Below are 27,399 nucleotides of genomic sequence, written 5' to 3' on the forward strand. Positions count from 1 at the left end.
AGAAGGGAATTCTGACACATGTTACAACATGGATGAACCCTAAGGTGGTTGTGCTAAACAAAATAAGCCAGTCACAGAAGGGCCAACAATATGTGGTTCTCTTTATATGAGGCTTCTAGAGTACTCAGGTTCATAAAGACAGAAAGTAGGATGGTTTTCACCAGGGGCTGGGGGCGGGGAATTGGGGGTAAGTTTGTCAGGGGCGCAGTTTGCAGTGGGGAAGATGGAAGAGCCCTGGAGATGGATGGTGGTGATGGTCACACAGCGCTGTGACCGTATGTCCTTAATGCTGCGGAACTGTACCCTTAAAAATAGTGAAAATGAAAACTTTTACCTAATGCACATTTCACAGTATGTTATATTTTACATTTTAGAAAAAAAAGTCTGCCTTCAAGAGAATGTTTGCCCTTTGGTCCTTTCAAGTAGGTGGAGCCTCAGGGCAGAGGCACCGAGCAGTAGACCCGCACAGAGGCAGGTGGGAGAGAGTTTCCACACCCTCCCTGCTGCAGCTACAGCCAGGCGGATAAAAGGAGCAGGGGACCATAAAGGCAGGCAGGGTCTGGCCACCAGACCCGAGACTGTTAAACTGTGATGAAACAGGACCATTGGGTTGAGGATTTAGAACATTGTAAGTGGAAAGATGAGATCTCACCTTGATTCCCTGTGCTCACGACTCCAGCATCTTCGTTTGTTTCAGCTCTTTAGAAGCAGAATCCGGGCCCAGGAACCGAGGCCCAAAATCACTTCCACGGAGCCCTCCGCAGTTGTCCCTTCAACACTGGAAGGTTGAACAGACTGCACGCTAGTCCAAATAATTCCCGCATGTGTTCCTGCTCTTACATCCTGTGTGTTTCAGGAAAGGGTGCTGGTCTTCTAAAGCAATGTGTCATTATTACAGGGTGACAGAGGGGACCCAGGACCTCCCGGCTTACCAGTAAGTCTGAACGGGCATGCGCCTCTGTTTGATCCCTGATAGCCTGCTGGTTTGTATCACAGGAGGACCAGCTACAGCACTTGCGGGGCCCACCCAGTGCAAAATGAAAATGTAGGTTTCTTATTCAAAATTAAGAATGTTAAGACGGTGACAGCAGAGCCTTACGTCAAGCAGGAAAGTCTATGTGACTGCACGAGTCACACAGCCATGCGGCCGGGCTGGCGTCTCAGCAGGCTTCTGGTGACCTTCCTCTTCCATCTTTTAGTGATGCTTTGGTGTTGCTCAGGTATCCACAGTCCCTTAATATTTAGGGAGAGAAGTCTGCCTGGAAACTCATCCACAGGGTGGGGCAGGAGTAGCTTTTCAGTTGTTTGTATGGAAAAGTAATACAATAATTAACAGATAATAATACAAGAATAAACTCTGTGTTTCCCGTACTCACAACTTCTAAAACTACTTTTGTCCTGCCCTCAATGTCAAGCAGAAATGATTTTTCCTGCTGAACCAGTCCTTATGTATTATATTTAATATTTTGCCCCATTTTCCTCTTCTTGAAATTGGTAACTTAATGATTAAATAGGTCTTTCTAATTTACCCATGTTTATAAGATTAAAACTCAAGTCAGTTTTGCCTCCCAGTGGTGGACCTATAATTTTGCTTGGTAACTTCTGGCTGTAGACAAGCTGGTTCCCTTACTACCCCTGAAACTCAGTTCTGTGTAATCAATGAGATACCTTGGTGTCGCTGTTAGGTACTAATCCATCTTCCTGGAGAGAGCAATTTCGCTGCACACTTACAAATCCTTTGACCTGGGCCAGGTCAGTGGGAGAACAGAGAGCCTTCTTGGCAGCTGTGACCTGTCCTAGAGAACCTGTGTATAATTATGCCACAAAGCTTATGTGTTACAGAAAATTGTTCATGGTCAAACCATCTTGGACTTGAACTGGGGACAGCATTTCTGTTCACGTTCATCTGACCATCAGGGCACGCTTAAAAATATATGAAAGAGTATACATTCGTTTTTTTCATGTTAATTAATGCAATTAATATTAATATTTGAGAAGCATCCTGTTGTATAACAAAGTCATAACACACATGGCGTTTAGGAGTTGCTCCTAACAGGTTTCTTTGCTTCCTACTTTTAGTATTACAAAATTTATTTATAAGTCAGTAGATTGCTCTCTGGTGCTTAATTTAAACCCAATGTGGGAGTTTGTCCCACCTGCCGGGGTGCTCTGGCCATGCACAGAGCACTGTGCCCACGGACACGGCAGAGCTCCTGTGAGGATGCTCCAGGGCGTGGATATGCCGGAACTGTGATTTCTTTGGACTTATATCCACCTGGCATTATATGTAGCTCTTGCTGTGAATGCTGATTATGATTTGGGGTAACAAATGAACTGAATTGTCTTATGTTTAGGGACCAAGGGGCGCGAGAGGACCGGCAGGCCCCATGGGATACCCCGGGGAGCCAGGGCCACCAGTGAGTACAGCCCTGCTCATGTCCCTCCAAAACCCCAGGCCTAGCATTTAAATAAAGCAAGAAAAGCAAAATTTCCCTCTGGGGTCAGGCACAGGAGGGTTCTCTGGGAGAGCATCACCTGATGAACCAGCCCACCGTGATCTAGAAGCGTGGGCCCCTCCCAGGGCCGGAGAAGAGGGTAACAAGCATCCCCACCCCACCATGATAGAGGATCCCTCATGGGTGTTTTAAAATTAAGGGTTTCCTGAAGAGGAACCTGGGACAACCAACAAAGACACATTCTGGTTTCTGTGACTGATACATTATTTGTGTGTTTTGTTGCTGATTTAGGGACCTCCGGGCCGTCCTGGGAGTCCTGGTGTGAAGGTAGGCAACCATGGGTCAAATATACAAACCGAGCCCAGGGCCCATGGGATAAATGACCTCTGATGTTTGTTAGGGTGATGTCTTTCCTCTTACTAGACTCCCCAAAGTATTTGATAAATAAACTCCAAGCAATTGCTTTAACAGAAGTCTTGCTTGTACTTATTTCTTTAATATTCAAAAGCAATTAGATTGACTTATTTTTTTCTTTTCCAGGGTCATCCTGGCGTGGGAGTTAAGGGGCAAATGGGAGACCCGGTAAGAATGCCTGTTTGTGTGGAGGCGTGGGTGTTAAAATGTATGTGCTGCTGGAGCCGTGGGGGCGGTTCATCATCTCATTGCTGCCCGTATTCATGGCTAAGAATTTTTTCTTTGCTGAATTATGATGGCACCATTACCCTTGACTGTAAAATGACAGTTCTGACAAAATGAAACACTAAATTCCAATCAATTTATTTGCACTTCACCATAAGCAAAAAGTGATTGAACATTTTTGATAATATATTAATCTGGAGTAGCAATTTTGTTTAATTACTAATTTTTTTGTCTTTATAACTGCATGAAAATCCCAAATTGCACATATAAATAAAAGTATAAATAACTGGAACCGAAGCATTTAGCAGAGCACAATTCCCACTCCCTCCCTCTGTCACGTCTACACTCCCTTCCACTGAAACGTGAACCTTAGGGGGGACAAGCCAAAAGCATTTCAAAGTGGCAGCTCTCCTGGGAAAAATCTGAAGGTGTATAACAGTTGGTGAATGGCTCTTTGAACAACTGTGGGCAAATGGTTCAAAAACTGTGGCCTCCGCTCTGTGCCAGGCTAGCGCTGGTGCGGGGTGTGGGGATTCAGCATGACAGACCCCATCCCGTCTCTCCCGGAGCCCCAGTGCGGTTGGGTGAGTTACGGTGTAGCCATTGAACAGAATGACTCATTGCCAAAAATACATTGGAAGACTTCCGGATATGGGAGGTGCCCATGATATAAGATTGAGTAGGAAGTACAGGCTACAAAAGAATAAGCTCTGTTTTGTAAAAGCTACAACAGTAACAAAAAGACACTACAATATATACTTAGAGCCGATTTCTCCCCCTTGACGGTGCTGATACCTCATTGCTGTGAGGCGCTGTCCTGTGCACTGTCAGATGCTTAGCAGCTTCCCTCGAGGCCAGGAGCATCCCTGCCCCCACTACTGTGAGAACCAAAAATGCAACAAGGTCTTGCCAAATGTCCTTGGGGGAGGGGATGTCCAATTACCCCCGACCGTGAGAACTATGAACTTAGAGAAAATACACTAAAACAATGTTTTTCAAACTTGCAACGTCACAGACCCCTGGAATATGTTTGTCAAAGCCCCAGGAGCCACGCCCCCCATTTTGAGAAACACTGCTTTGTGGCGTGAGGCAGGTCAGTGACCTCAGCCCCAACAAGTCAAGGTGCAAATATTTGGCTATGAGGCGGCTTCAAAGATCCAAAATAGATCTACTTTAATTCTTTTGTATTCTCAGATGAATAAAGACAATTTTGAAATTTTTATGCAGAACTCTCGGATGTTCAAGAACACGTTTGTCCACCTCATTTTAAGAAAGACTATCCTAAAAGGTTGTCACTGATTTTTTTTCTAGGTGATATGATAATAGGTCATTTAAATTTTGTTCTTCATAATTTATCTTGTTTGTACTTTTGACTAAAATGAACATATGACACTTTTACAATACAGAAATATAGTGACATGACCAACATTTTGAGGACATTTTTTGTTCGTCAGCCTGAATGGGCTTTGTTCAGGCTTATTCCAACTATGAGAATAAGAACAGTTATCTTTACCGGCACCTGTTACCCATTCACTCACCTGTTGTTCATGCATTTGTTCAACTGTATAGTCCTGCAACAGATATCTATAGAGCAGCTACTACCTAACCAATACCGTGTTAGGTACTGGGGTACCTCAACAACAACAAAATAACCAATGTCCCTCATTTCCTGATTTTCAAGTTTGGGTAGGGATTGAATTTTTGGTTGTGCGTTTTCATTTAAACTTGAAACAATACTCCTGTTCTACAAATCCCACTTATCGAAAACATTAATGGTTTTAATAATGATATATTTGAGCAGTTTCTTTGTCCCACTTCATGTAGTAAGCAGTAAGCATTTTGTGTGCACTGTCTATTCCATAAAATAATACTTTGAAATAGGCAGTGTTGTAATCCCCATATCACAGAGAAGGAAAGTGAAGTGCAGAGGAATTAAGGAAATGAGGGCTGAAAGAGTCTAAGGAACTTGCCCCAAGTGACATAGTCGGTCACTAAGGGCAGGTGTGCAAACACACATGACCTGCTCCACGGCCTGCTCTTTACTGTGATGTGCGACAATTCCAGGTGTAGAATAACGGAACTCTTCAGAAAACTACAAAATAATTATCGTCTAATTAAGGGTGAGAATTTATGGTTGTATTGTGACAAACAAACAAATGTGAACACAACAAAATTCAAGCAACATTTTTTCCTCCAAGAAAATAAAATTTGGAATGACATAAATAGAAACTTTCAGCTGATTATTTTATACAGTTTCTTTTTTCTTTGTTATTGTATTTTTAAATTCTTAATCATTTTTATTCTATTACAGTTGTCTCAATTTTTCCCCCTTTGCCCCCCTCCACTCACCCCACCCCATCCCCCGCTCCCACAGTCAGTTCCCACTCTGCTGTCCATGTCCATGGGTCATTCACGCATGTTCTTTGTCTAGTCCCTTCCCCTTCTTTCCACCATTGCCCTCCTTCCCCATCTCCTCTGGTCACTTTCAGGCTGCTCCATGTTTTCTTGCCTGTGATTTATTTTGTTTGTTAGTTTATTTTAAAAATATTATTGAAAATAAATTAGAAATAACCTAAATCTAACTTAAATGACTTAATAAATGATAGTATATTCTTATTATGAATTATTGTATAGGTACTAAAAATCAGGTTTTTGAAGAATTTCTAGTATAATAGGAAAAATGTGCAAAAATAGTATTTTAAAATAAAAATATAAAATTATTTTAAAATTTAAAATAAAAATATAAAATTATTTTAAAATTTAAAATAAAAATATAAAATTATTTTAAAATTTAAAATAAAAATATAAAATTATTTTAAAATTTAAAATATAAAATATATCTTAAATTATGTTTATATAGTTTATATAGTATTATTGTGATTATATCTATTTTAAATTGTGTTTAACACATCATTTGATTACATATACATGTATGTACACATGTACATTGTGTACATGCATATATGTTTACATGCACACACATACAGGCATGCAAACATACACATACACTGTGCATGCACCCGCCACAAAGAACTATATCAAAATTTTAGTGGAGATTATCTCTGGATGGTAGGATTATGTAGCTAGGATTAGGTAGCACTTTTATTTTTTTAATTTATTCTTAAATTTATTTTTAACAATAAGTGTGTATTACTTATGAAAAACAATGAATATTTTAAGTTACATCACTTACTTGCTATGATTTTAATTTTGAATCCACGACACACAGAATTGTAAGCATTACATCACAATATATGGGAGAAAGCCTTCCATGTTTTAAACTTTATTTCAAAATAAAGTTAATATGAAATTCTCTATTTTCTTGATTTTTTTTAAAGGGCGAGGTTGGCCTACAAGGTTTTCCTGGACTGACCCTACTGGTAGAGACACCATATTCTTCTCTCTATAAAGGAGAAAAGGTAATTCCAATCCCTAGGTCACTTTGGTAAAGTACAACACAATAATCATAGCCAATATTGCCTGAACACGTACCGGTGCCAGCCCAGTACTGAGCGCCCACACGTACCACTGCATCGATCCCAAAGCAATCTTAACAGGTTGGTATGATTATGAGCCCCATTGTCCAGAGCTGAAAGTGAGGCTTGGAAAGGTTACCACTATTTTCAAGTTCGTGCAGCCCTAGCTTGGGCTGCTAAACGGTGACGCATCCTTCCCTGTGCAGTGCCCCCTTAATATTATCTTTGACATGCGGGCTGAAGAGACCCCTAGAAGTCCTGTTGTCCTTTAGATGTTACATCTGGGCTTGATGTTTTGATAATTGAAAGGGAAACGGATGCATAGAACTGGGCATGTAACTGACTTTTGGCAAACACCAACCCCTCCGTCAGCCGGCGATGCTGATGTTACGGACGCCACATGCGGGTCCTGTGGATGATTTTCGGTTACTGGATCAAATTTCACTAATTTGCTCAAAATGAGACATTCCTCTTAGCGGCTGCATTCCCGGCTTGCATCTGCGGCCCTGGCTCAGGGGTCCTGCTCCACCTGTGCCCCACGACTCCACGGCACGACGCCTCTCACACAGAAATGGCCTGAATAGTGTCAGGTTCATAAGTGCGCTTGGATCTTAGCTACTAATTAGTGACAGTTGAAGAGGAATCTTTTATTTTAAAAATTAGCAAAAATGGATGTAGAAAGAGGCAATTTCTGAAGGAAATGGAATTCAATACGTTAAATACTAAGAACAAGCCAGATTACAGTCACTTTGATTTTTAGGGCGTGAAAGGATTACCAGGAAGGATTGGACCTCCGGGACCTCCAGGACCCAAGGTAATTTCTTGAGGTAGCTTTTTAAATTTGTATGATGTGCTATCTTAATTAAAAAAAAAGTTTGTGTGGTCTTTATCATTGCTTTAAATGTTAATATATGTTACTAGAATTTTTCACTATTTTATTCTAATCCTGTTGCATGTCTATTCTAAAGCATTGTTTTTTTTTTTAACCTGATAGCAATCGTTTTTACTTCTCGTTTTGTTTTTGCATTCTCTATTTCTGGAACATTGCTGTTCGAACCCCCGTAAATGTTACCATATTTTAAAGGGAGAACCTGGTCTTGGGGAAAAAGGAGAAAAGGGTGTTCCTGGCTTCCCGGGCCCTCGGGTAAGGATCACGCGTACTGTCCTCAACTTCTGTGAGTGTGGAGGTGGCTCTCTCTCACATTTTTATGAAACTAGATCGATATTCACGAGAGCTTAAAAGTGGGGTTATCTTAAATAGGAACAATATGCTTTTGACAACAAGGATTGCGTTGTAGCTCCAAGTCCTGGGGAGACCCCTTCCACTGACATCACTTAGATGAAACAGACAAGCGGAAGGCCGAAGAGGGAAGTAACAGGGTTGTGGCATTTCCTGCCTGGCTCAGAGTGTGGTAGTAGCTTGGAATTGTTCATTTAAGCCTACTGAGCAAAGGGAGATACTGGAGTAGGGGCAGGAGCTAGAAGAGCAGCACAGAAACAGGCCTCAGACATCACCACCCACGTCACTATTATGATCCCCGTTCACAGAGTGACTGTGGAGGCCAGACCCCAGCGGGCATGGGCATTGAGTTTATTTGGCTTTAGATTTAGTACTGAGTGGGACAACATTGGATTCCACAGTAGTTATTATTGCCGATGATGCATAGAGCAACTGTTAATCTCTCGGGAAGTTGCTGTGATTTCAGATATTGAGCCCAGTGCAGGCATTAAGTTAAATATACTAAAATGGAAGAGTAACAGCAACAAAAATATGTTCTTAATATAAAGCACAGGCAAGGATATATATTTTTAAAAAATAAGACTAAAGATCAATTAAAATAGTAAATGTTATAAAGAAATTGAATATACTTTATACTTATTTCCTTTTATTCACTTACCTTTGAAGATAAGAGTAAATGTCCATGGGGCAATCTCATAACAGGAAATCCGATTCCTTGAACTGGTGCATGTATTTTCATTTAATTCTGTTGCTGTTGATTTTTGTGAATTTATTAGGGCGAGCCTGGCTCCCATGGGTCTCCAGGTTTTCCGGGATTAAAGGTAAATGTACACCATATGGAGGTGATAAATGCACTTTCATTAGTTAATGCAATTGAGTGTCATTCAAAAGTTGTGCCAGTGCGTGCAAGCATGCACACAGTAGTTGGAAAGGGAGACGCATTTACTTTACGAGTTACGTGATTTAGCTGTGAGTGCAAAAACTAAAGCACAAAACTCCTCCAACCCCAACGTAGTGTTAAGATGTTAAGATTTTGCACAGAATCTCTGTGAGTGCGTGTTGTTCAAATTAAATGATAATAAGATAATTTGTCACCCAAATACATTTTTTAATAGAAGACCTGTGTCTGGTTATTTATAGGGGGAACAAGGAAATCCTGGAAATCCGGGGCCATTTGGATTTCCTGGCCCAAAGGTAAAAAAGTGAACTTATTTGAGTGTCGCCTGACAAAATTCTACATCCCTTATGTCATCCAATATATTTTTAAAAATATTTCAAAGAATGATTCAAAGTGTAACTTTGGAAAAAGACAGAGTTAATTTTGTATATGTACTTTTATTGCACGTTGCAATGATTACATTTTACATTCGAGCAATGATCCTTTTGAAGGTGGATAATAATGAAAGTTTAAAGAATTCCGTGAGGATCAAATAGTAACATGATTAAAAACAGAGGGAACTGAGGAGAGCTCTTTGCTTTTACCACTATTGAATTTTTTCTTTCCTTTGCAACCTCTGTGACCTCACCTTCAGCACTTGCCCAGGACAAGCCATGGTAGCATTCAGGGGACACAGTGAAGGGGGACCATATTTGCTCCTAAAATAAAATATAGCTTCAGATCTTGTAAGTGAATAAACTGTTTGTCCTAGAGAGTCAAGTTGGACATGAATGCTCACAGTGTATTTATGGAGTCTTCCTGGCTTCCGAGCTATCTAATTTATGAGTATGGAATAACTTTATGGACATTAAAAACATTCTTTTCTTTTGAGAGAACTTTGCCGGTTGGTTATTTTTTATTGGTTATAGGTAGAAAGTCTGTTTTTCCTAGAACTCCATGAACTATTCATTTCTTTTGTCAGCCTATAGTCTTATTTCGTATATGAATGTACTCTTGGTCCTTCTGATATCTATTTAGTGCTAGGCAACATGAGAAAAATATTAATATTCCTAAGAAAAGCCAATGAATGAATGATTTCAGGGAGACCCTGGAGATCGCGGGCCCCCAGGACGGCCAGGGTTTTTGATGACTCCACCTCCTCTATTCAAAGGTTTGTGTTTCATTCTGTTCCTTCATTAGTTACTTGGAAATGGGGTTTGCATGTCCCTGACAAAAGATTCTGTCCCAGTATTTCCATAGTTTTCACCTCAGGCAGGTTAACTCTGTGAACTTTAACATGAATATGTAATCGTACAGGTGCAAGTAGAAGTGTGCATATCGGTTCATCTCTATCGGCATAAGACATCAAATTTTATTTTAGTGTGTAAACTGTATGTTGGGACTTTTATTATGTCATGTTTCAGAAAGAAGCGTTTTTTTTTTTAGCTGTTAAAATATGTGTAAAACCATTTGACTAAGACCTACCAAGATGGTGCCGCCAAGACAGGAGAGGCCTAAATCAATGACAGACAGACTGCTTAGAGTTCACGTGTCTGCAGAGTGGTGGCCGATGAAGGGCTCCCATCTAAGATAGAAGACTTGAAATGTGGGTAGAAACTGAGAAAACAGTCCCCTAGTTGTATTTCAGCAAGCCTCACAAAAAGTAATTGCATGTGGCTTTTATAATATAGGTATACATTTATTTGTATTCACTAGTGTCATTATTTTTGGCAGGCCCTCCGGGAGATCCAGGGCTCCCTGGCTGCTATGGAGAAATGGGGGATGTTGGGCCTCCTGGTCCTCCTGGTCCCTCCGGTCCACCAGGGGAAACCTGTCCAGGTACGAGTCCTCTGGCTTTTATAACCCAGGCATGCTGCATCCTCATCCACACCAGAGGGTCTCATCTCTAACGGAGACTGAAATCACCTCAGGAGTGTTTCAGAAACACTGAGGGCTGTGCCTCCCCCAGACCAAGAACATTGGACTCTCTGGTGGGTGGACCCAGATATCCGCTATTATAAAAACACCTCGTATTGCTAACGCACAGCCAGAGTTAAGAACCACTGAACTCCAACCAGTTAATCACTCACTTGGAAGACATCCTGGGCTGCCCCTCAGAAATAGTTAGTCAAGATCTCAGGGGTCTGGTGAGGAAAATGTCTGCAAAACAGGCTCCCCACAAGAGGATCGCTTGCAGACAAGATCTGGAAACTGCTGCCAGGGTTACAGCGTTTCTTCCGGTCTTCCTACCCTCTTGGCGGACTCTGCTTTGGACATCTAATTGTCAAAAGTGACTTCACCCACTTAGGCCCCAACTTAAATCTCCTACAGGAAATATGGAAATACAAATTCAAAATTAAAAAGTAAAATTTGATTCAGCCTTAGTTAAAAACAAAACAACAATCTCCGTCTCTCCCCTCTTCAGTAGCTCGTGGTAAAAAACAAAAACAAAAACAAAATCCCCTGTACTCATGGTAATATTTGAAGAGCCTGGGAAATAATTGTGTTGACATAAGGACTTTGAACTCCTTCAAGTGCTGGGCTGGGTGACATTCCTAGTAAAATTAGGAATAGAAATTTAGAGGATATTGGCATTTTCTGAAAGTCTTGAATAAATGGAATTTCATTCAGTCTGTCTCTTCTTAAATTTACTGAGAGGATTAAGAAGCTTCCTAAGATATTCAAGTGTTAACTACAGCATCCTTGTTTAATCTTGCATGAACCTAGATTCCACTTTGTAGAATCTGATGGCCAGAAAGGTAGCAGAACTTTGTTTAGTTCATTTAATCTTTAGATAATGCAGCCTTGGCTTACTGACCCAGGACTATATAAATCATAAGAGTACTTTTGGTTAGAAAGAATTAGACTCTTGTCTTAGATTTCCTCTTTCAGATTTATCTTTAATAAAATAGTGCCTCTAGTAGGTTGAAATAGAAACCCAATGGGAGTAAGTGACATGTGTCCAGCAGATTCAAAACCAAAAACCAAATATAACAGGAAGCCTCTTAATTCCACAAGCTTTTTTTCTTTATTTCAGGAATTATCTCAATGGCTTTCAAATCTTGGCTACAACCCCTAGTAAGAAATAATTTCATATTGTATTGCACATATATCATATCAGACACGTGTGTGTCCACATATACATGTAACTGAAATGCAAATTTCACAACATAATACATTTATTGGTATATGATAAATGCCTTTGCTATTCTATTTTTCTGAAAAAAATTTTAATTCTGGCTACAACTTAATTTACTTCCTGCTCTACAAATGGGAGGTCGTGGCCAACATATGCCATACACTGTAGCCCATTCTCCCTGTTGGAAGGTGGCCGAGCTTTTTCCCTGGCATTGGGACAAGGCAGCATCCAGATCCATCTGATGATTGCAGAGCTTCAGAGTCAGGTCTTAGGAATGGTGTGAGGACAAGACAGCAGCCACTTCCATCGGAAAACATGCTCATTTTGTCTTACGTACATCAATGTATGTATGGCCCTTAGTGTACATATTTTGTTGTATAATCACCTATAGTATTTATCATGAAGTAAGCAGGCCTTTGGAGTCAGCTACCTGTGATTAAGCTTGTGACTTAGTATAGTATAGTGAAATAGCTATGCATTTACACTATAGGCCACCAACATTCCAGGTTCTGTTACTTATAAACTGTGTGATCTTGGGCATCTATTAAACCTCTCAGTGCCTCAGTTTTCACATCTGCAAAATGGAGTTCTTGTTAGGGTTGAAGAAGTAATATGTATACAGTTATTAGACTACATACTGGCATATAGGGAAGACCCACTGATGTTAGCTATTATTATTATTCATATTTGGCCTAAATTTTCCATGACTGATCTATGAGGCATAAACTTTGCAGTAAAGATAATGTGTGGAGACATGTGCAAAGCCCCCACACATACGCACACCATCATGAAAGCCATTATTTAACTAGCATGCTCTATTCCTGATTACTGACAGGATTTCAGTTTTCTCTTGATGAACATATCATCCAAGCCTAGTGGCTTAAAATAACAACAATCATAATATTACCTTTCACTCTTTCCGTGGTTCAAGAATTTAGGAAGGACTAAACTTAGTCATCCTAGGACCAAGGATTGGTTGCAGGCAGGAAAAGGAGTGTGAGAACTGGCCAGGCCTCTCCCTTCTGTATCTGCCACGTAGTCTCAGGGCCCCTGTCGGTGGGCTCTCTACGTCATTTAGGCTTCCTTACCAAGTGGCAGCTTTAGAGCAGTGAGATTGCTTCTACAGTGGGCCTGGCCCCCAGTCCGGAGTATTTCAGCTCACAAGGCAGAATCTGCATCACATTGAATAATCTAGCCCTAGAAGCTGTTGGGAGTCTAAACAATCACGAAAGCCCACCCCATTCAAAGGGAGGGGAACCCTTCACCTCTTGATAGGAGAATGTCAAGGTTCTACAAGAACATGAAGGGCAAGAGCTACCATGTGGCCATCTTTGAAAACTACAGTTTTCCACAAAGAGATTCTAGAACCAGGCATACTTAGGAAAATAGAAATAGAAGTAGTCATTCCCATACAAGGCTTCTAGCTGTCCTTAAGCCAAAGCCACCAGAGAGGTGAGTAGAATGTCCAGAGAAAGCAGGATGTAGCTTTAGCTGTATTACTCACTCTGACCTCCTCTGAACACACTGAAAATCTAATCATCTGATGAGCTCATGCTATTGCTAGATATTGCACTAAGCTTCTTATGTGGATTATTTTATTTAATTCTCATAACAGGCCTCTAGGATAGACATAAAAGATTAAAGAAGTTAAATACCTGGGGCCAGAGAGAAAGAGGTCATGTTCAAATGCAGCACCTCAGCGTTTCCCCACCCACCTCAGCTGCCATGGTATTTTATGCCCTATATGCTTATTGATACTATTTTTACCAAGTTATCAAGGTGGAAAGATTGAAAAAAATAATTTTAACTAGATGATATATATTTCTTTCCCAATAATCCTAAAGAATGGGGACAAGTAAATAAAACCTAATTCCCCAGACCTGTTTGTTTCCACTTGTGTGCTTGTTTCATAGAAGGTGAGGCATTTTGATGGCTGGATATTCAGTTACTCTTTTTTAATTACATTGTTTTTCCCTTGAAAACCTTCATAGCCCAAGGAAGAATATACTGATTTGATTTCTTCTACAGAAAAGTTTAATCTGAGAGTCTATGTGCTTTTCATTCTTGATTTCCCTTGTAGGCATAATGGGACTCCCCGGGCCGCCAGGGTTTCCCGGGCATCCAGGAGTTCCAGGGGCACCTGGTATCCCTGGGAGACCTGACTTGGCTCCAGGGAAACCAGGGCACCCAGGACCACCTGGGTTGCCTGGACCGCCAGGACTTCAGGGACCTCCAGGATCAGATGGTAAAGTGCTCCTCTCTCACATTCACTAGCAGTCATGTTGGATTTTCTATTTGTAGTGTCATTCAGAAAGTGTAATTTTCTAAGTCTTTTATAAATTGTTTGACATTCCTTGAGCCAAGTTGGTATTATTAATGCTGCAAAAGTAAAATAACATTGGACTATCCCATCAATTAAAGCATATGAAAATATTTGGTGGAGAATTTAAGTGGGATAATAGAATTTTATTAATATAATTTTTATTTTTATTTTTTAAAGATGTACTTACTGGGTTTTTTTTTTTAGAGAGGGGAAGGGGGAGAAAGAGAGGGAAAGAAACATCAATGTATGGTTGCCTCTCACACGCCCTCTACTGGAGACCTGGCCCACAAGCCAGGCATGTGCCCTGACTGTGAATTGAACCTACAACCTTTTGCTCCACAGGCCGGCATTCAATCCACTGAGCTACACCAGTGAGGGCTAATTTTTATTTTTAAATGTAGTGTCAGTTTTTATCTGAGCTTTACATGGACCTGGCTTAGGAGTCAGACTGTACAACAAAGCCAGTTATGATGAACTGCCATCCTAGGCAACCCCTCCTTCTATTCCTCCCTGGATCTTTTGTTGTCTCTATGATGCCATTCAACATACTTGTATTGTTATTTCTTAATTTTTTGGTTCTAGTATTATCTTTTGACCTCCCACCATACAATATGAACTTAGCTGTCTTTTTCTTCCCTCCCAACCGCATGTGTGCTAACTGGAAAATATAGTTAGTATGATAATTTGAGTTAAATATTCAGTGTTTATAATGAATAGTTATAAAATGCTATTCACCAGTTCAGTCACATATTATAACTATATATCATTACTTTTCCAGCACAACATTTTGTTAACACTTGTATTGTTTTCTTTGTGTGTTTGCTAATTCAACCTCAACCCCCTGAGAACTGCATAATCTTCCAATAGTACGTTATAACTCATTGAATATTCTGTCAGTGTTATCTCTTTGAATAAACCTCTCCTAGAGCTTTTGACCTGTCCAAGTTAGGGCAGGTGGCATTTTTAATCTGCTGCTGAGATGCTGTCTTGAGATCTGCCTTCACCGTTATCCTCGGTCTCTCTCTGTCTCTGTGTTTCTTACAACTTATGTATTTCTTTTGGTGGTTTGTTCTCTCATTGTACTTCCTGGGGAAAAAGTATAAATCTGAGGGATTTTTGTCTGTCAGAAAATGACATTAGTCTACTGTAGTATTTAATCAATCATTTGGCTGAGTATAAAATTTTAGGTTGGAAATACTTTTCCTTCAGGTTTTTGAAAGCATTCTTTGATGTCTTCTAGCTTCCCATGTTGTTACTGAAAAGTTTAACATTTAGATACTTGATCATTTGTTTGAAATATGTTTTCCTTGAAATTTTATGTTTTCCTTGAAATTCTATGTTTTCCTTTATTTTTAATGTCCTTAAATTTCATAATGATTTGCTTTTTTGTGTGGGTACATTTGCATTTATTTGCACTCAGTGGGCAGTTGCAATCCAACATAAATCCTTCATTGCTGAAAATCAATTTCCTGAAGTATTTCTTTGTGCCATTCTCTCCTCTTCCCCTCTCCCTGTTTTCTTTCTGGACTCTGTAGATTTGCCAGAGAGTCAATCCTACAAGTCTCTTTTGAAATTCTTTAACTGCTCTGACTGGTGTGGCTCACTTGGTTGGAGCATCGTCCCACAAAGCAAAAGTGAAAATCTTTAATCTATTTTTCTTTACTTTTTTCTGCAACATTTTCTGGGATATTTTCTCAACTCTATATTCTAACTCTGCTCCTGAATTTTAAAATTTCTACAATCACATATTGTTTTCCTAATTTCCAAGGATTTTGCTGTTGCTCTTGTTCTCTTTTAATGTTTGCAGCAACCTGTTCATGTTTCAGTGATAAAATGCCTTCCTTCACCTGCTCTTTAAACTGTATAGTTTCTATCTAAGTTTTCTTTCTGCTGAACCATTTCCTTCAGTTTTGGGGGGTTGTCATTTTATCCTGCTATAGCTTTTAAGAAGAGGATCTCATAGTTTGGCTGTTTCTGCAACAAATTATTTTGTTTGGGGACGACTCATTGTCACTCTACTTCAGAGGTCCCAATTCCTGAACTTCGGGAGGGATTTCTCATATAAATTGTATTCTTCCTTTGCTTTTCTTACTGCCTACTTAAAATTCAGCTTTTTTAGGGCCTGCTAAGTCTTCTTCTATTTTTGCCGTTATTTCCTTTTCCTTTCCTTTGTTTTGAGGTTTATGCCTTTTTATAACATTCTTTTACTGTATGTTATTTAACTGGAATATGAGGGAGATCAAGGAATTTCTTGTTTGCATTGTATGTATCATCTTTAGTAACATAGCTCTGAATTTTTGTTTTTACAAGCTCTGCCTCATGCTTTCCTCATTAGGCAATCACTGATGATCGAGGGGGAAGAAGATCCTTGTGACACACCCCCTCTTGGGTTTTTGTTTACTTGTTTTGTTTTGGTATGTTTGCTTCTTTTGTTGTCTGTTGCTTTGCTCTGCAACCCACTAATCAGTACTGAGGCCTTTGGCTTTACCAAAGGTTATGGTGGCAGAAGCATTATGTGACAATTGTATCATCTGTTCTTCTATGAGAGAGAAAGAATGGAATGAATGGAAGAAAGAACGGGGCCGGGGGGAAGATGTAAGTGCAAAAGACACTTCCACTTGTTCTGCAGGAGACATTCACAAAAAATTGTATGATTCTCTCTGCCCATCCCCTCTCCCACTATAAAGCCATATATTGTAGAGTTGGGTACCCTGGACCACAAGGAGTGAAAGGCAAAATGGGTCCTCCAGGAAGAAGAGGCTCAAAAGGAGAAAAAGGCAAGTATGGATCAAAGGTAGACTTTCTAGGGAAGCATTTTTACATGTGCAATGTGGCATTTCGCTTAGATTTGTTACCCTAGTTATCCCAATGAGTACTCCAACTCACTATGTGCTCATCACGTGATTAGATCTTACCAAAACTCAAAGTCTTAGAGTACAAAGGAGAAACTTACCTGCCATGACATTTGCCTCAGAGTGGTAACTTTTTCACAAGATTCATTAGCTTCCTCAGATTCCTCTTGATTCCTCAGAAGGAGCAGAGGGAGTACAGTATTGATCTGTTATTTCAGTTTCTCTCTGTGGGTCTCGTATTTCCCAGACTCATCCAATGCCTGTGGTGCTATTTCTCTACCCTAAATTGATTGGTGCCTTTTTGACCAACTGGGTCAGGTGGGATGAGAGCTGATGAGTTCGACTAGCTTAAAGATGTTTTTAAGACTCAAAGTCCTGATGATTAGCAAATGCATTGTAGTGAATTGTCAGCTATAACGTTCAATGCATTCAATAATCCCTCCTCACATATTGTTTTGTTTCCTTAAATGTTTGGGGTTTACATTCTAAACAAATTTTTGTTGTTGATTCTTTAGCAGGGACCAATTAAGAGATCTTTTTAGTAAGAACCAAATAAGAGGCTTTTAAACTTCCAAAAATTAGAAACTTTCTTATTTTTAAAGTTTTTTTAACTAGAATTTGACATCAGATTTTTCCCTAGAATTTGTCAAGATGAGTTTGTTAAGCCTCAAAATACCCCATTTGTATAGAAACGCTATATCCACCCCATACAGACCATGCCTAGATATCCCCACCCGGTGCCCAATGCCCCTTACCACACTTTATCAGGTGTCTGCCGTAAGAACTGTGCTCATTAGACACTTTTGACTTTGATTTTTACTATTGATTTTGTTAGCTAAAGCCTTTTTTGGGAAATGACAAAGCTGCCTTTTATTCCCTGTCTAGGAAATGCGGGGCTCTGTGCCTGTAAGCCTGGTCCCATGGGCTCGCCGGGCCTCCCAGGACTTCCTGGGAGGCAGGGTAGTAAGGGAGACTTGGGGCCCCCTGGCTGGCCTGGAGAAAAAGGTCACCCAGGCCCTCCTGGTGCTGAAGGATCTCCAGGGCCACCAGTGAGTAATTCCTACCAGTAGCAATCTTTCTAATTAAAGGAGACAGAGATTGAATTCAACTGGACCTGTTTCTAATTTATAGTTTGATATGTATTTTTATGTTTTGAGCCTGTAAATATATTAATGTCCCAATCATCTGTATACATTCATTCCCCCATCCATCCATCCATTTGACTCATATTTATTGAGCACCTGCTATGTTCTACGTGCCATTGCAGGTGTTAAGTGTACAGCAGGGACCAGAACACAGTCTCGGCTCCCTCGGGGCCTCTACCCTGTTGGGAGGACATACTCCATATAACAGACTGATGCATAAATATACAGTGCGGTACGTGGCAGTCAAGGCCATCACCACCCAGACTTGAGTGGAGAGAGTGAGGGGCAGAACAGGAGAAGACAAAGTCAAAGGAATGGCTGGGGGTTAGGAGGGGCTGCTGTCCACGGGGCGTTGCAGGCGGGTGGAATTTGAGTTTTTTCTCTGGATGACACAGAACAGCTGGGGGTGAGTTTTAAGACAAGAAAGACAATCTGACATTCATTTCAAATGGATCATCCTTGTAGCCCTGTTAAAGACAGACCCTCGGGGACACAGGGAGGAGCAGGGCGATGGCTACAGCAATCCTGGTGACAAAGACCGTGCGCGGATTTCCACGGTAGTGGAGGGCGTGGTGGGAAGTGGTCGGATTCTGGATGCATGTCTAAGGTAGAGCGGACAGGCTGGCTGTTAGCTGGGACGTGGAACGTGAGAAGGAGGGACATAAAGGCTGGAGCCAAGACGGCAAAGACAACGTGAGGAGCAGCCGTGGGTTGATGAGAGGAAGCAATATCACTGGGGACATTTAAGTTTGAGGTGCCTAGTAGACAAACAAGTGGAGATGTCAATTAGGCATGGGGGATGATCTATAAGTTAAGGATTCAGATCAGAAGTAGAGGCTGGAGATATGCATATTGACGCTGTCAGAGTTTAGGTGATATTTAGTGCCAGAGAGTGGATGAGATGTATCTCAAAATGACTCTCATTCGCTGACCATTACAAGTGGCTCAGGTTGAGGCAGAGCCTTTGAGCTGCCCCTCAGAATAAAATCATGGCCCTGGGACACTCCTCTGCGGGCTGGAGACAGACCCTCTTTCCCTCCTTGTTCAAGGCGCTTAATCCCGGGATCAGCAGCCATGTATGTTTTCCACTTCTCCCAGGAAATCCCACAAAAATAAGGTCCCGGTCTGAGACCCTGAAGTGAGGGTGATAAGCCAGCTGCCCCTGCACGGCCCGTTGCATTTGCAAAATCTGTTCCACAGGAAGTTAGGTCCTTCACGCACGTATGGGGGACCGGCTTGGTTGTAATTATTAAGTAATTTGCATTCTATAGTCTGCTTTTCTAATTCAACATTTTATCATAGTCATTTTTTTTGTTGTTACTACCTCATCTCCTTATGAAGATTTAATGGGCTCTAAAATATTTTTGTGGCTTCCTATTGAGTTGCTTCTCAGGGCTAACATCTTGAAGTGTGGATTACTAGTTCATCCAGGGTTTTCCTGGCTAGACTTTACGTAATCTGGGTGCTCCGGGGCTTACGTCTTTGGACTGGCTGTATTTCGGATGTCTTTGTTCTGTGTGTGATTCTGTCTGTATAACTTTTCTGCATTAAATTTATTGCTTTGTGGCCACAGTTAGGGACCCCATTCATACTAGGGGACACCGTGAAGGGAAAGGAGGGAGAGAGGGATGGACAGATGGAGGAAGCATGAAGGAACAACAGACAGTCACTGTGGGTGCTCTCACTCCTTCGTACATCTCACTGTTTCTTTTTGAATTGTTAATGTGAGATTCAGGGTCGCCCTGGAGAACTGGAAGTTCGTTAACACAGGGTCAGTGCATTCCCACAGCTGCTAGAAGCTCAGAGGTGGCTGTGCCCGTGGGAGGAGGTCTGGGCTCTCCAGTCCCCACCATGGCCACCCACCTGCTTCCCTCGGAAGGACACGGCCATTGGGGCACCTGCGGGTGAAGTCCCCGATCTAGACTGTGTGTGAAACAACTAGTACATGCCTGGCAGAGAGGACATTCTTGTTGCTGCTGAGATTGGGTGGTTGTGTTAACACACGTGTTTAGTGATCTCGGGTCTCACAGTTGTGAAAAGTAGCTCTCAATCTCAAAGTGGCTGGGACCCTCTCTGCCCCAGGAATTTCGGAGATTCAACATTTGTTTCCCTAGAGTCTCAGTGCCATGAAGGCAGACGGTTTGTTAACTGCTCTGTCCTCGGGACTCAGAATAATGCCTGGCTCTTTGTAGGTTCTCAGTAAATGAATGTCTCCTTAGTGAAATATAAAAACGGTGCTGGTAATTGTTTTTTCTTACTAGTGCAACTAAGTCTAGGATCTGACTCTAGTAATTAAATTTCTGCATCAGCAGAACATTAGAGCAATTTGTAATACATTCTCGGTTGCCAGTGTGCTCACTGATAGACTGTTCAGACTCCTAAGGTGCACCTCTTCTTCCAGGGTGTTTGTGAGCAGTCCTGGTATTCTCTCTCTGGGGAGTTATTGGTCAAGTGCTATGAGAATAGTTTTCTGTTGATACTCTGTCCATCAGAAGGACATCTTCATTTTCCATCTCTTGGACCGGACACTATGTGCCAACCACGTTGGCCCTGTTCCTTTGTCCCTTACAACTTAGCATAGATAGTAAAAATAAGAATTTAAGCAATGCTCAAGCCATATGAGCACTTTATGGTTTCTTAAGTTCCTTTCCTGTTGAATTTGGCTATTTCTACTAAGACATTTTTTCCACTCACTGTATGGATGCCTCATAGACATTGTCGCCCTTGGGATGTTATACTGGAGGGACATTCTTGGGTTACTGAGTGGCTGGTGTGTGTGTAGCTCTATTTTCTCTGCACAAAATGGCTCCCAACCATTACGTCCATTTCAGTTTCTATGCCTGTTTTGTGCATATTTGCCTTCTTTACATTCTCAGTGTTTGACGCTGCCGTTGGGCTCATCTCGCTGGCAGCTTCTTCCCTTTACACGTCACTGCTTGCAAATAAGTAAGGGCCAGTTAAAAAGACAATTGGGCCTGCTGCTACACGTTGTAAGACTGTATGGAAATAAGGCAACAGGACGTGTGACAGCAAAGCAAACGGTCTCCTCAGTCAGTTTTGCCTCCTTTCAAAATTCTGGCCTATGTTTTTTGATTATTACCAGATAAGTAACCTTCAGGTATGTTTAGTGTTTCTATACTTACTAAAATATTTACTGAAATATTGTAAATATTGAAATATTGTAAATATTTCATGGAGTGGCTTGGCCACTCCAATACACAAACAGTAGGGTTCTAGATTTTTGACATGGCTTGCTATTTAATACAATGTTATGCTCATATTTTGTCCTGTATAATGTGCACCCTCGTTTTAGGACCACCCACGTATAATGCACACCCTTATTTTTCCCTCAAAAATTTGGGCAAAAACTGCACATTATACATGGTAAATATATGGTAGTTGTTCACTTGCTCTACAGAGTAAATGTGCTGATTCTAGCAAGGGTTTCTGTGTTCCCTTCTCTTGCTCATTAACTTCCCTCAACCTCAACCTCTTTAATCACAAACTCATCTCTAAACTTCTACCTTCAGCTCTTGTGGCAGCTGCCATGGTTAACCTACCCCTCTCCTTTTAATTCTGCATTACAAAGCCCAAGATAATTTTAAAAGTTTTTTCTAACTATAAGATTTTCTTTCAAAATAAAGTTTTACTTACAAGAAGTCACACGGTCATTCAGAGAACTCCTGCATACCCTTGACCCAGCTTCCCACAATGATGTCTTACATAATCCTAGTGCATTGGCACAACCAGGAAATTGGTGTTGATAAATTTCTGTTGACTTAGGTCCAGAAATATTCAGATCCACCAGCTTTTACATGCAATTCAAGACCCTTGATTTTGTAAGGCAGGGCCCATTTTGGAAGGCAAGAGGGAGAGGGAGACCAGGGGTGCCAAACTAGAATCTAGAACAGGTGACTAGAAGGAAAGAAGAGAGATTAGATATACAAGAATGTGAATAACCTTTGACCCATCACAGACTGATCTGTTGCTATTATTTTTCACCAAGGGAGAACCTGGCGCTCCAGGACCACCTGGCAACAAAGGAGAAAAGGGAGACATGGTTGTAGCAAGAGTTAAAGGTGAGCCTTGCTAACTACTTAACTGGAATCTTATGAATGATACATGAACTTTCCTCTTGCAGCAATTTCCCTGGTGACCACAGATCAATTCTACAACAAGACTTAGGATTACTACTGAGATTTCTTTAAAAAATGCTCTCGGTCCTTCATGGAGTCATGTGAATGTTGAGTGTCAAACCCTCTGTCTCTCATTTGAAAACATACATGCTCCTTTAGTTACCTTTTCAAATCTGCATTGTTGGGAAGCTGAGTTTGGAACAGTTCCTTTGACTTACCTAGTGTTTATTCACTGCATTATAGGATCCTGTCCTAATCAAGAATATATTGGTTGTAAAGTGACAGAAATCCAGATTGGAGTAGTGTAAGGAAAAAGTAATTTATTGGCTAATTAAACAAAATGTGAAAGATTAGATGTAGGGTTTGCAAGGGACAACTGCACAGGAAGCTGTCCCTGCATCTTGCATATTTCGTTGTGCCGTCTGCACTTTCCCCCCAAGAGTAGCTTTCACTGGGCTGTGGGTACATAGAGCTCCGAGTTCTTCCAACCTGATATAAAGACAGCTCTACCTTCTCAGCTCCAGTTAGAAACAAATTGCAGGAAGGATTGGACTGGCCTGGGGCAAGTGCGCAACCATGACTCATCCCCGTTCACTGTGGCCAGGAGGTGGAGCACCATGTTTGACATTACACAATGAGGGGAGATGCTGTTGTGATGGGCATCTCCATACAGAACCCCCCTGTCAGAACGGGAAGAGGAACGTTTCCCAAATGGAAGATTCAATGGGTCTGGCGATTGTCATCTCCCCTATGACTTTTGCACACTTGCCTTTGTGTGATTAGGCAAGTGGGACACTCAGGGGAATCTCTCCCAGCTCACACGGGGTCAAGGTCATGCCTTTATCTTTAGTCCCAAGTCTTCTTCTAGGTCACCCACTCCTGATAAAGGCTTGAATATCTTTTTGGCTTTTGTTCCCAGGACGCAAAGGGGAAAGAGGTCCTGATGGGCTCCCAGGACTTCCAGGAGAGCGGGGACAACATGGTTTGGATGGACATCCTGGAGCAAAAGGGGATCCAGGACTCCCGGTCTGTATAATTCTTCTGCTACGGAATTTCACGTTCTTACATGGGCACATAGCATCTGCTCTGCCTTGATAAAGTGTTACGTGCTGGAAATCAATGCCACCTTTGATTCACTGCCACAAAAAGTAGTTGTTATAAAAGGTATGGCATATTGGCAGATGGTCTAAAATCCTGAGTGGCAGTTCAGTCACAGCAAGACTTTCTGTCTCCAGTCTTTGAATCACTCTTGTGGTGTTTTTTTCCCCTTGTATCTTCAAAGCCCATGCTGATGAGAGGCCTGTTCCGTTGACTCTGTAGGGTGGAGAACAGAGCACAGGTCCTGATAATTACTTTGAGTTCTGTTCCCTAGTGAAGAAGCACGTGAGGGAAGGAGCACGCAAAAAAGGATAAACTAGTACAAATACACTACATTGATGTATTGGCTGATGGAAAATCCATTGATAAATGATATTCCTGCATTTTTCAAGCTTGTTTTGTGTGGAGACCATGTGTAGGTAATGAAGGTCATAAAAAAGGACTGTGGGACATGTTTCAATGCTTAGGAATTTAAACTATCCTGGGTATGAGGTATTTCTGAATGCTTACCATTGCACAGAAAGTGAGCTAGATGTTTACTCCTAATAGTAGGCTTCTGAAGAGCAGTTATCTCTCCAGTTTTACGGTAAGGTTACTCAGGGTCCTCTACCTATCAAGCAGGCTAAACAGGAGTTAAAAACTCCATTCAGCCTTATTCCAAAGCACATGGTACTTCCACCAGACTGTGTTGTAATAGGGGAGAATCAATGTTCTGATTTTATAGGAAGTCATTCGTAGAGAATGCATGTGAATAAGAGACAGAAGTTTAGAAGTCAGATCAGATAATGTTTATGGCTTTCTGGTCTTTCAGCTGACTTTAATTATGTGAATAATGTTCTCTGCTCTAGGCTTGGTAGTCCCTGTTTAAGTCATTCTTCCACTTGACAAACTATTTAGAACGAATGTCACTGAGTGGCAGTTGTCTTCGTGTACACTAACCTAATAGTGTAAACCCAAAGTATATTTACAGATAAAATTGGGAGAGGAATTTCTATTATACCCACTGGCGTGGGGTGGTCTTTGTAGGCTCACTGAAACCATAGAGACTCACAACACTGTTATATATCAATTTGGGACCAGCCCATTCAGAAGGATAGGAGACAGGACCCTCAACTTGTCAGTAGGGCAGCATCAGACATTCCTCGTGAGCAAGAGTCCCTGCAGCTGGGTCCTCAGCTGGGGTGAAGGAGATGAGATCTGTGTGTGGCAGATGTATGGGCAGCCCTGACCTGAAAGCCTCCTTCCTGTAAGGGTGGTTGTCTCCACAGTGCCGCCGGTGGGGACCCCACAAGGAACTTGGCAGTTACAGGAGCCACCGCTGAAGGAAGCTCCAACGAGGGCTCGTGCAGGTCTTCCCAGTCCTTCCAGACCAGAGGCAAATTTTGCTTCCTGGGTTTGATTTTACCCTACGTAAGGTTGCCTAGTAATGTAGTTGACATGCGATTTTTATAGTTTTCAGAGAGACAGAACTAGACGGTTAGCCGAAGGTCAAATTCTTACACAGGAGGAGCAAGGATTTGTGAGCCCGTTGTCCACAGATGTGGAGGGTGATGCAGACTGCCCTGGGGTCTTCTCATAAGAGTGCAGGAAAACAGTGCCAAATGCATAAGAGCTTATTCAGTTTGCCAGCTCCCACCTCCATTCACTTACTCATTTCTGTATTTTATTATATTTAATAATAAAGAATGGTTCTCCATAAAATTTCATATTCCATTTTTAAGACGTCACAGCCGCATAGCTTTTTGTGTTTGAGGTGAAAGACACACACCCCAATCACATTTATATGTAAATACGTGTGTAAAATATTAAGAAGTACCTAAGTTAATCAGTTAAAATTCCATTTGCTGTCGAGTCCCTGTCTCCTGGAATTATGAGCTTCCTGCATGTGTTTCGTTAGCCTGTGACAATGACTAACAGTTAGACTGTGAGTTCATGGACTTCCCAAGGTTGGCAACTGACTCACGATGCGAACATTCGCAGGGGGATCATGAAGACGCAGCCCCAGGAGATCGAGGGCCTCCCGGACGGCCAGGCCCCCCTGGCAGAGAAGGACCGAGGGGGCCTCCGGGACTGGGATTTCCTGGCCCACTGGGAGAAAGGGGCCCACCAGGAGCCCCAGGCCGCCCGGGTGAGAGGGGCCCTGCTGGCTTGAAGGGTCAGAAAGGTAATTGTGAACCTTTATGCGTGACGGTATGTCAAGCGAAGTCATGGCAGCTCAAGTGAGCCTCTCTTCGGGCCACAGTTATTAGAGCTGTGGCAGAGCCACTGAATAAAATTCCACCTTCAATATTGTCAAACAAACAGAAGCATCACCACATGGTCCATACTTAAAACAAATCTTTAAAATGATAAGATGTCTTTGTTGCTTTGTTCGGCATATCAAAGTTGTCTTTTATTTACTTCTCAGTATCAACTAATACAATCTGACTGTATTAAAATTACATGTATGCCCGTATTCAAAATATCTATTTTTACAATCTTCTGAGATAAGGCAGTGTATTTTAATTTAAGAAAAGCAAAAACACTAGAGTTTCATTTAAAAAACACATTACATTGTCTCTGAAAACCCATTTGTAAGCATTTTTGGGAGAAAAAAGAAAGGATTTTAAATATATATGACAGTTTTATGAATTTCGAACAATAAAATGATCTGCAGTATTATAGCTGTAAACTTTTTAAAAGACTGGAAGAGGATTTGTTTAAGATTTCTTTCTTTTGTAATATGTACATACACGTTGGGCTACATTGTTAATTGTGAAATTTCAGAAGAGAATAATATCTTTGGTTCTTGATGTGACAACTTAGAAAGGCAAATAACTTGGAATTCAATAAGGTTTAAAATCATGGTCTGGGACCCATCAAAATCTAACGTTATTTTTATTCATCTCATATGTTTGTGATTTGAGAGCATATGAAATAATACATTATGAGATATTATTTCTATGATCAAAAAGGAACATCCCATTTTAAAGGAGAAGGGGTCTCAGAGGCACATGCCTGGAGCCTTATTTTCCTCCCTGATTAGAATGGGAGATGACAGTAACCATGCTGCAGTCATTACGAAGACAAGGCATATCTTTTTACAGCATGTGACCCAGGCCAGACCCTCAGTAAATGGTGGCTGTTATTAATGTTCTGCCCAGTCTCTCTATTTGCACAGTCCCCCCTGCATCTGAACTAGGAGCCGAATCTCCTGAACTCAGCACGGGTACTTGCTGCTATTTCATGATTTACCAAACCTGCTCACGGTACTCAACACCCATGAGTCTACAAATCCAGTATTCTATGTCATTAAAACTGATACTTCTTGGAACCAATATTTTTCTTAGTCCTCTTATGTTTGTAACAGCTCTGAGAGTTGCAGTTCAGATTTTAGGACAGATTTTCTGGAAATTTGAAATAGAAGTAGTTCAAGTGATCCACGATACTTTTGAGTCTTTTCCTTTGAATTCTACATATGCTCTATGAAAAATATATTGATCGAATTGTCATTGAGATTCACAGTGCATTGGGCTGTCAATGATGTGAATGCTACCTTTTTAAATTATTATTCCAGGTGACACAATTTTTTATAACGTCAGCTATCCCGGGAAGCCAGGCCCTCCGGGTGCTGATGGACCTCCAGGTACGATCACTGAGAAGTTACTGTCTTATCCATGTCCCAGAATGAAAGAGCTGGCAAGGTAGATAAACCAAAAGCAAATCCACAGGCAAATAGGGTATTTCTAAAATTAATATAAAGGTTTGAGGGACTGCGGGAAAGCAGCATTTGTAGTCGTGCACATTGGGTCTCCAGTCTGCTGGTTTGGGCACACTTCAAGCGGGTTTTTCATATCTCTGTGCAGCAAAATTTACCTTGATTTGATCACATGTAAGTTAAAATGTCTGCCCCTTGAGAGTTTTAAAATTTTATTTACTTTCTTGTCCTGTGTCCCAAGAATAAAAAATGATCATTTGCTCACTAAGTTTTTCTCTATTCTGCTTTACAAGAGACCCAAACTTCTGACCTGAAACAACC

At 41.2% G+C, this 27,399-nt stretch overlaps 1 protein-coding gene across 1 annotated transcript in view; it reads left to right on the top strand.

The window, feature by feature from the left end:
- Positions 1-27,399, top strand: part of COL4A4 (collagen type IV alpha 4 chain) — a 100,708-nt gene that overhangs the window by 27,074 nt on the left and 46,235 nt on the right. The window contains exons 8-25 of the mRNA XM_054585604.1: positions 899-934; positions 2,355-2,417; positions 2,748-2,783; positions 2,997-3,038; positions 6,434-6,514; positions 7,332-7,385; positions 7,656-7,715; positions 8,588-8,632; positions 8,952-9,005; positions 9,790-9,859; positions 10,423-10,527; positions 13,908-14,072; positions 16,838-16,927; positions 17,888-18,051; positions 22,154-22,226; positions 23,203-23,309; positions 25,362-25,545; positions 26,938-27,006. Of these exons, the coding sequence (XP_054441579.1) occupies positions 899-934; positions 2,355-2,417; positions 2,748-2,783; positions 2,997-3,038; positions 6,434-6,514; positions 7,332-7,385; positions 7,656-7,715; positions 8,588-8,632; positions 8,952-9,005; positions 9,790-9,859; positions 10,423-10,527; positions 13,908-14,072; positions 16,838-16,927; positions 17,888-18,051; positions 22,154-22,226; positions 23,203-23,309; positions 25,362-25,545; positions 26,938-27,006 (1,498 nt within the window). The remainder of the gene's footprint in view (positions 1-898; positions 935-2,354; positions 2,418-2,747; positions 2,784-2,996; positions 3,039-6,433; positions 6,515-7,331; positions 7,386-7,655; positions 7,716-8,587; positions 8,633-8,951; positions 9,006-9,789; positions 9,860-10,422; positions 10,528-13,907; positions 14,073-16,837; positions 16,928-17,887; positions 18,052-22,153; positions 22,227-23,202; positions 23,310-25,361; positions 25,546-26,937; positions 27,007-27,399) is intronic.

This window comes from Pteronotus mesoamericanus, unplaced genomic scaffold (genome assembly GCF_021234165.1).
Source record: "Pteronotus mesoamericanus isolate MK-2021 breed Mesoamerican mustached bat unplaced genomic scaffold, CSHL_Meso_final contig_90, whole genome shotgun sequence".
NCBI classification, from domain to species: Eukaryota; Metazoa; Chordata; class Mammalia; order Chiroptera; family Mormoopidae; genus Pteronotus; species Pteronotus mesoamericanus.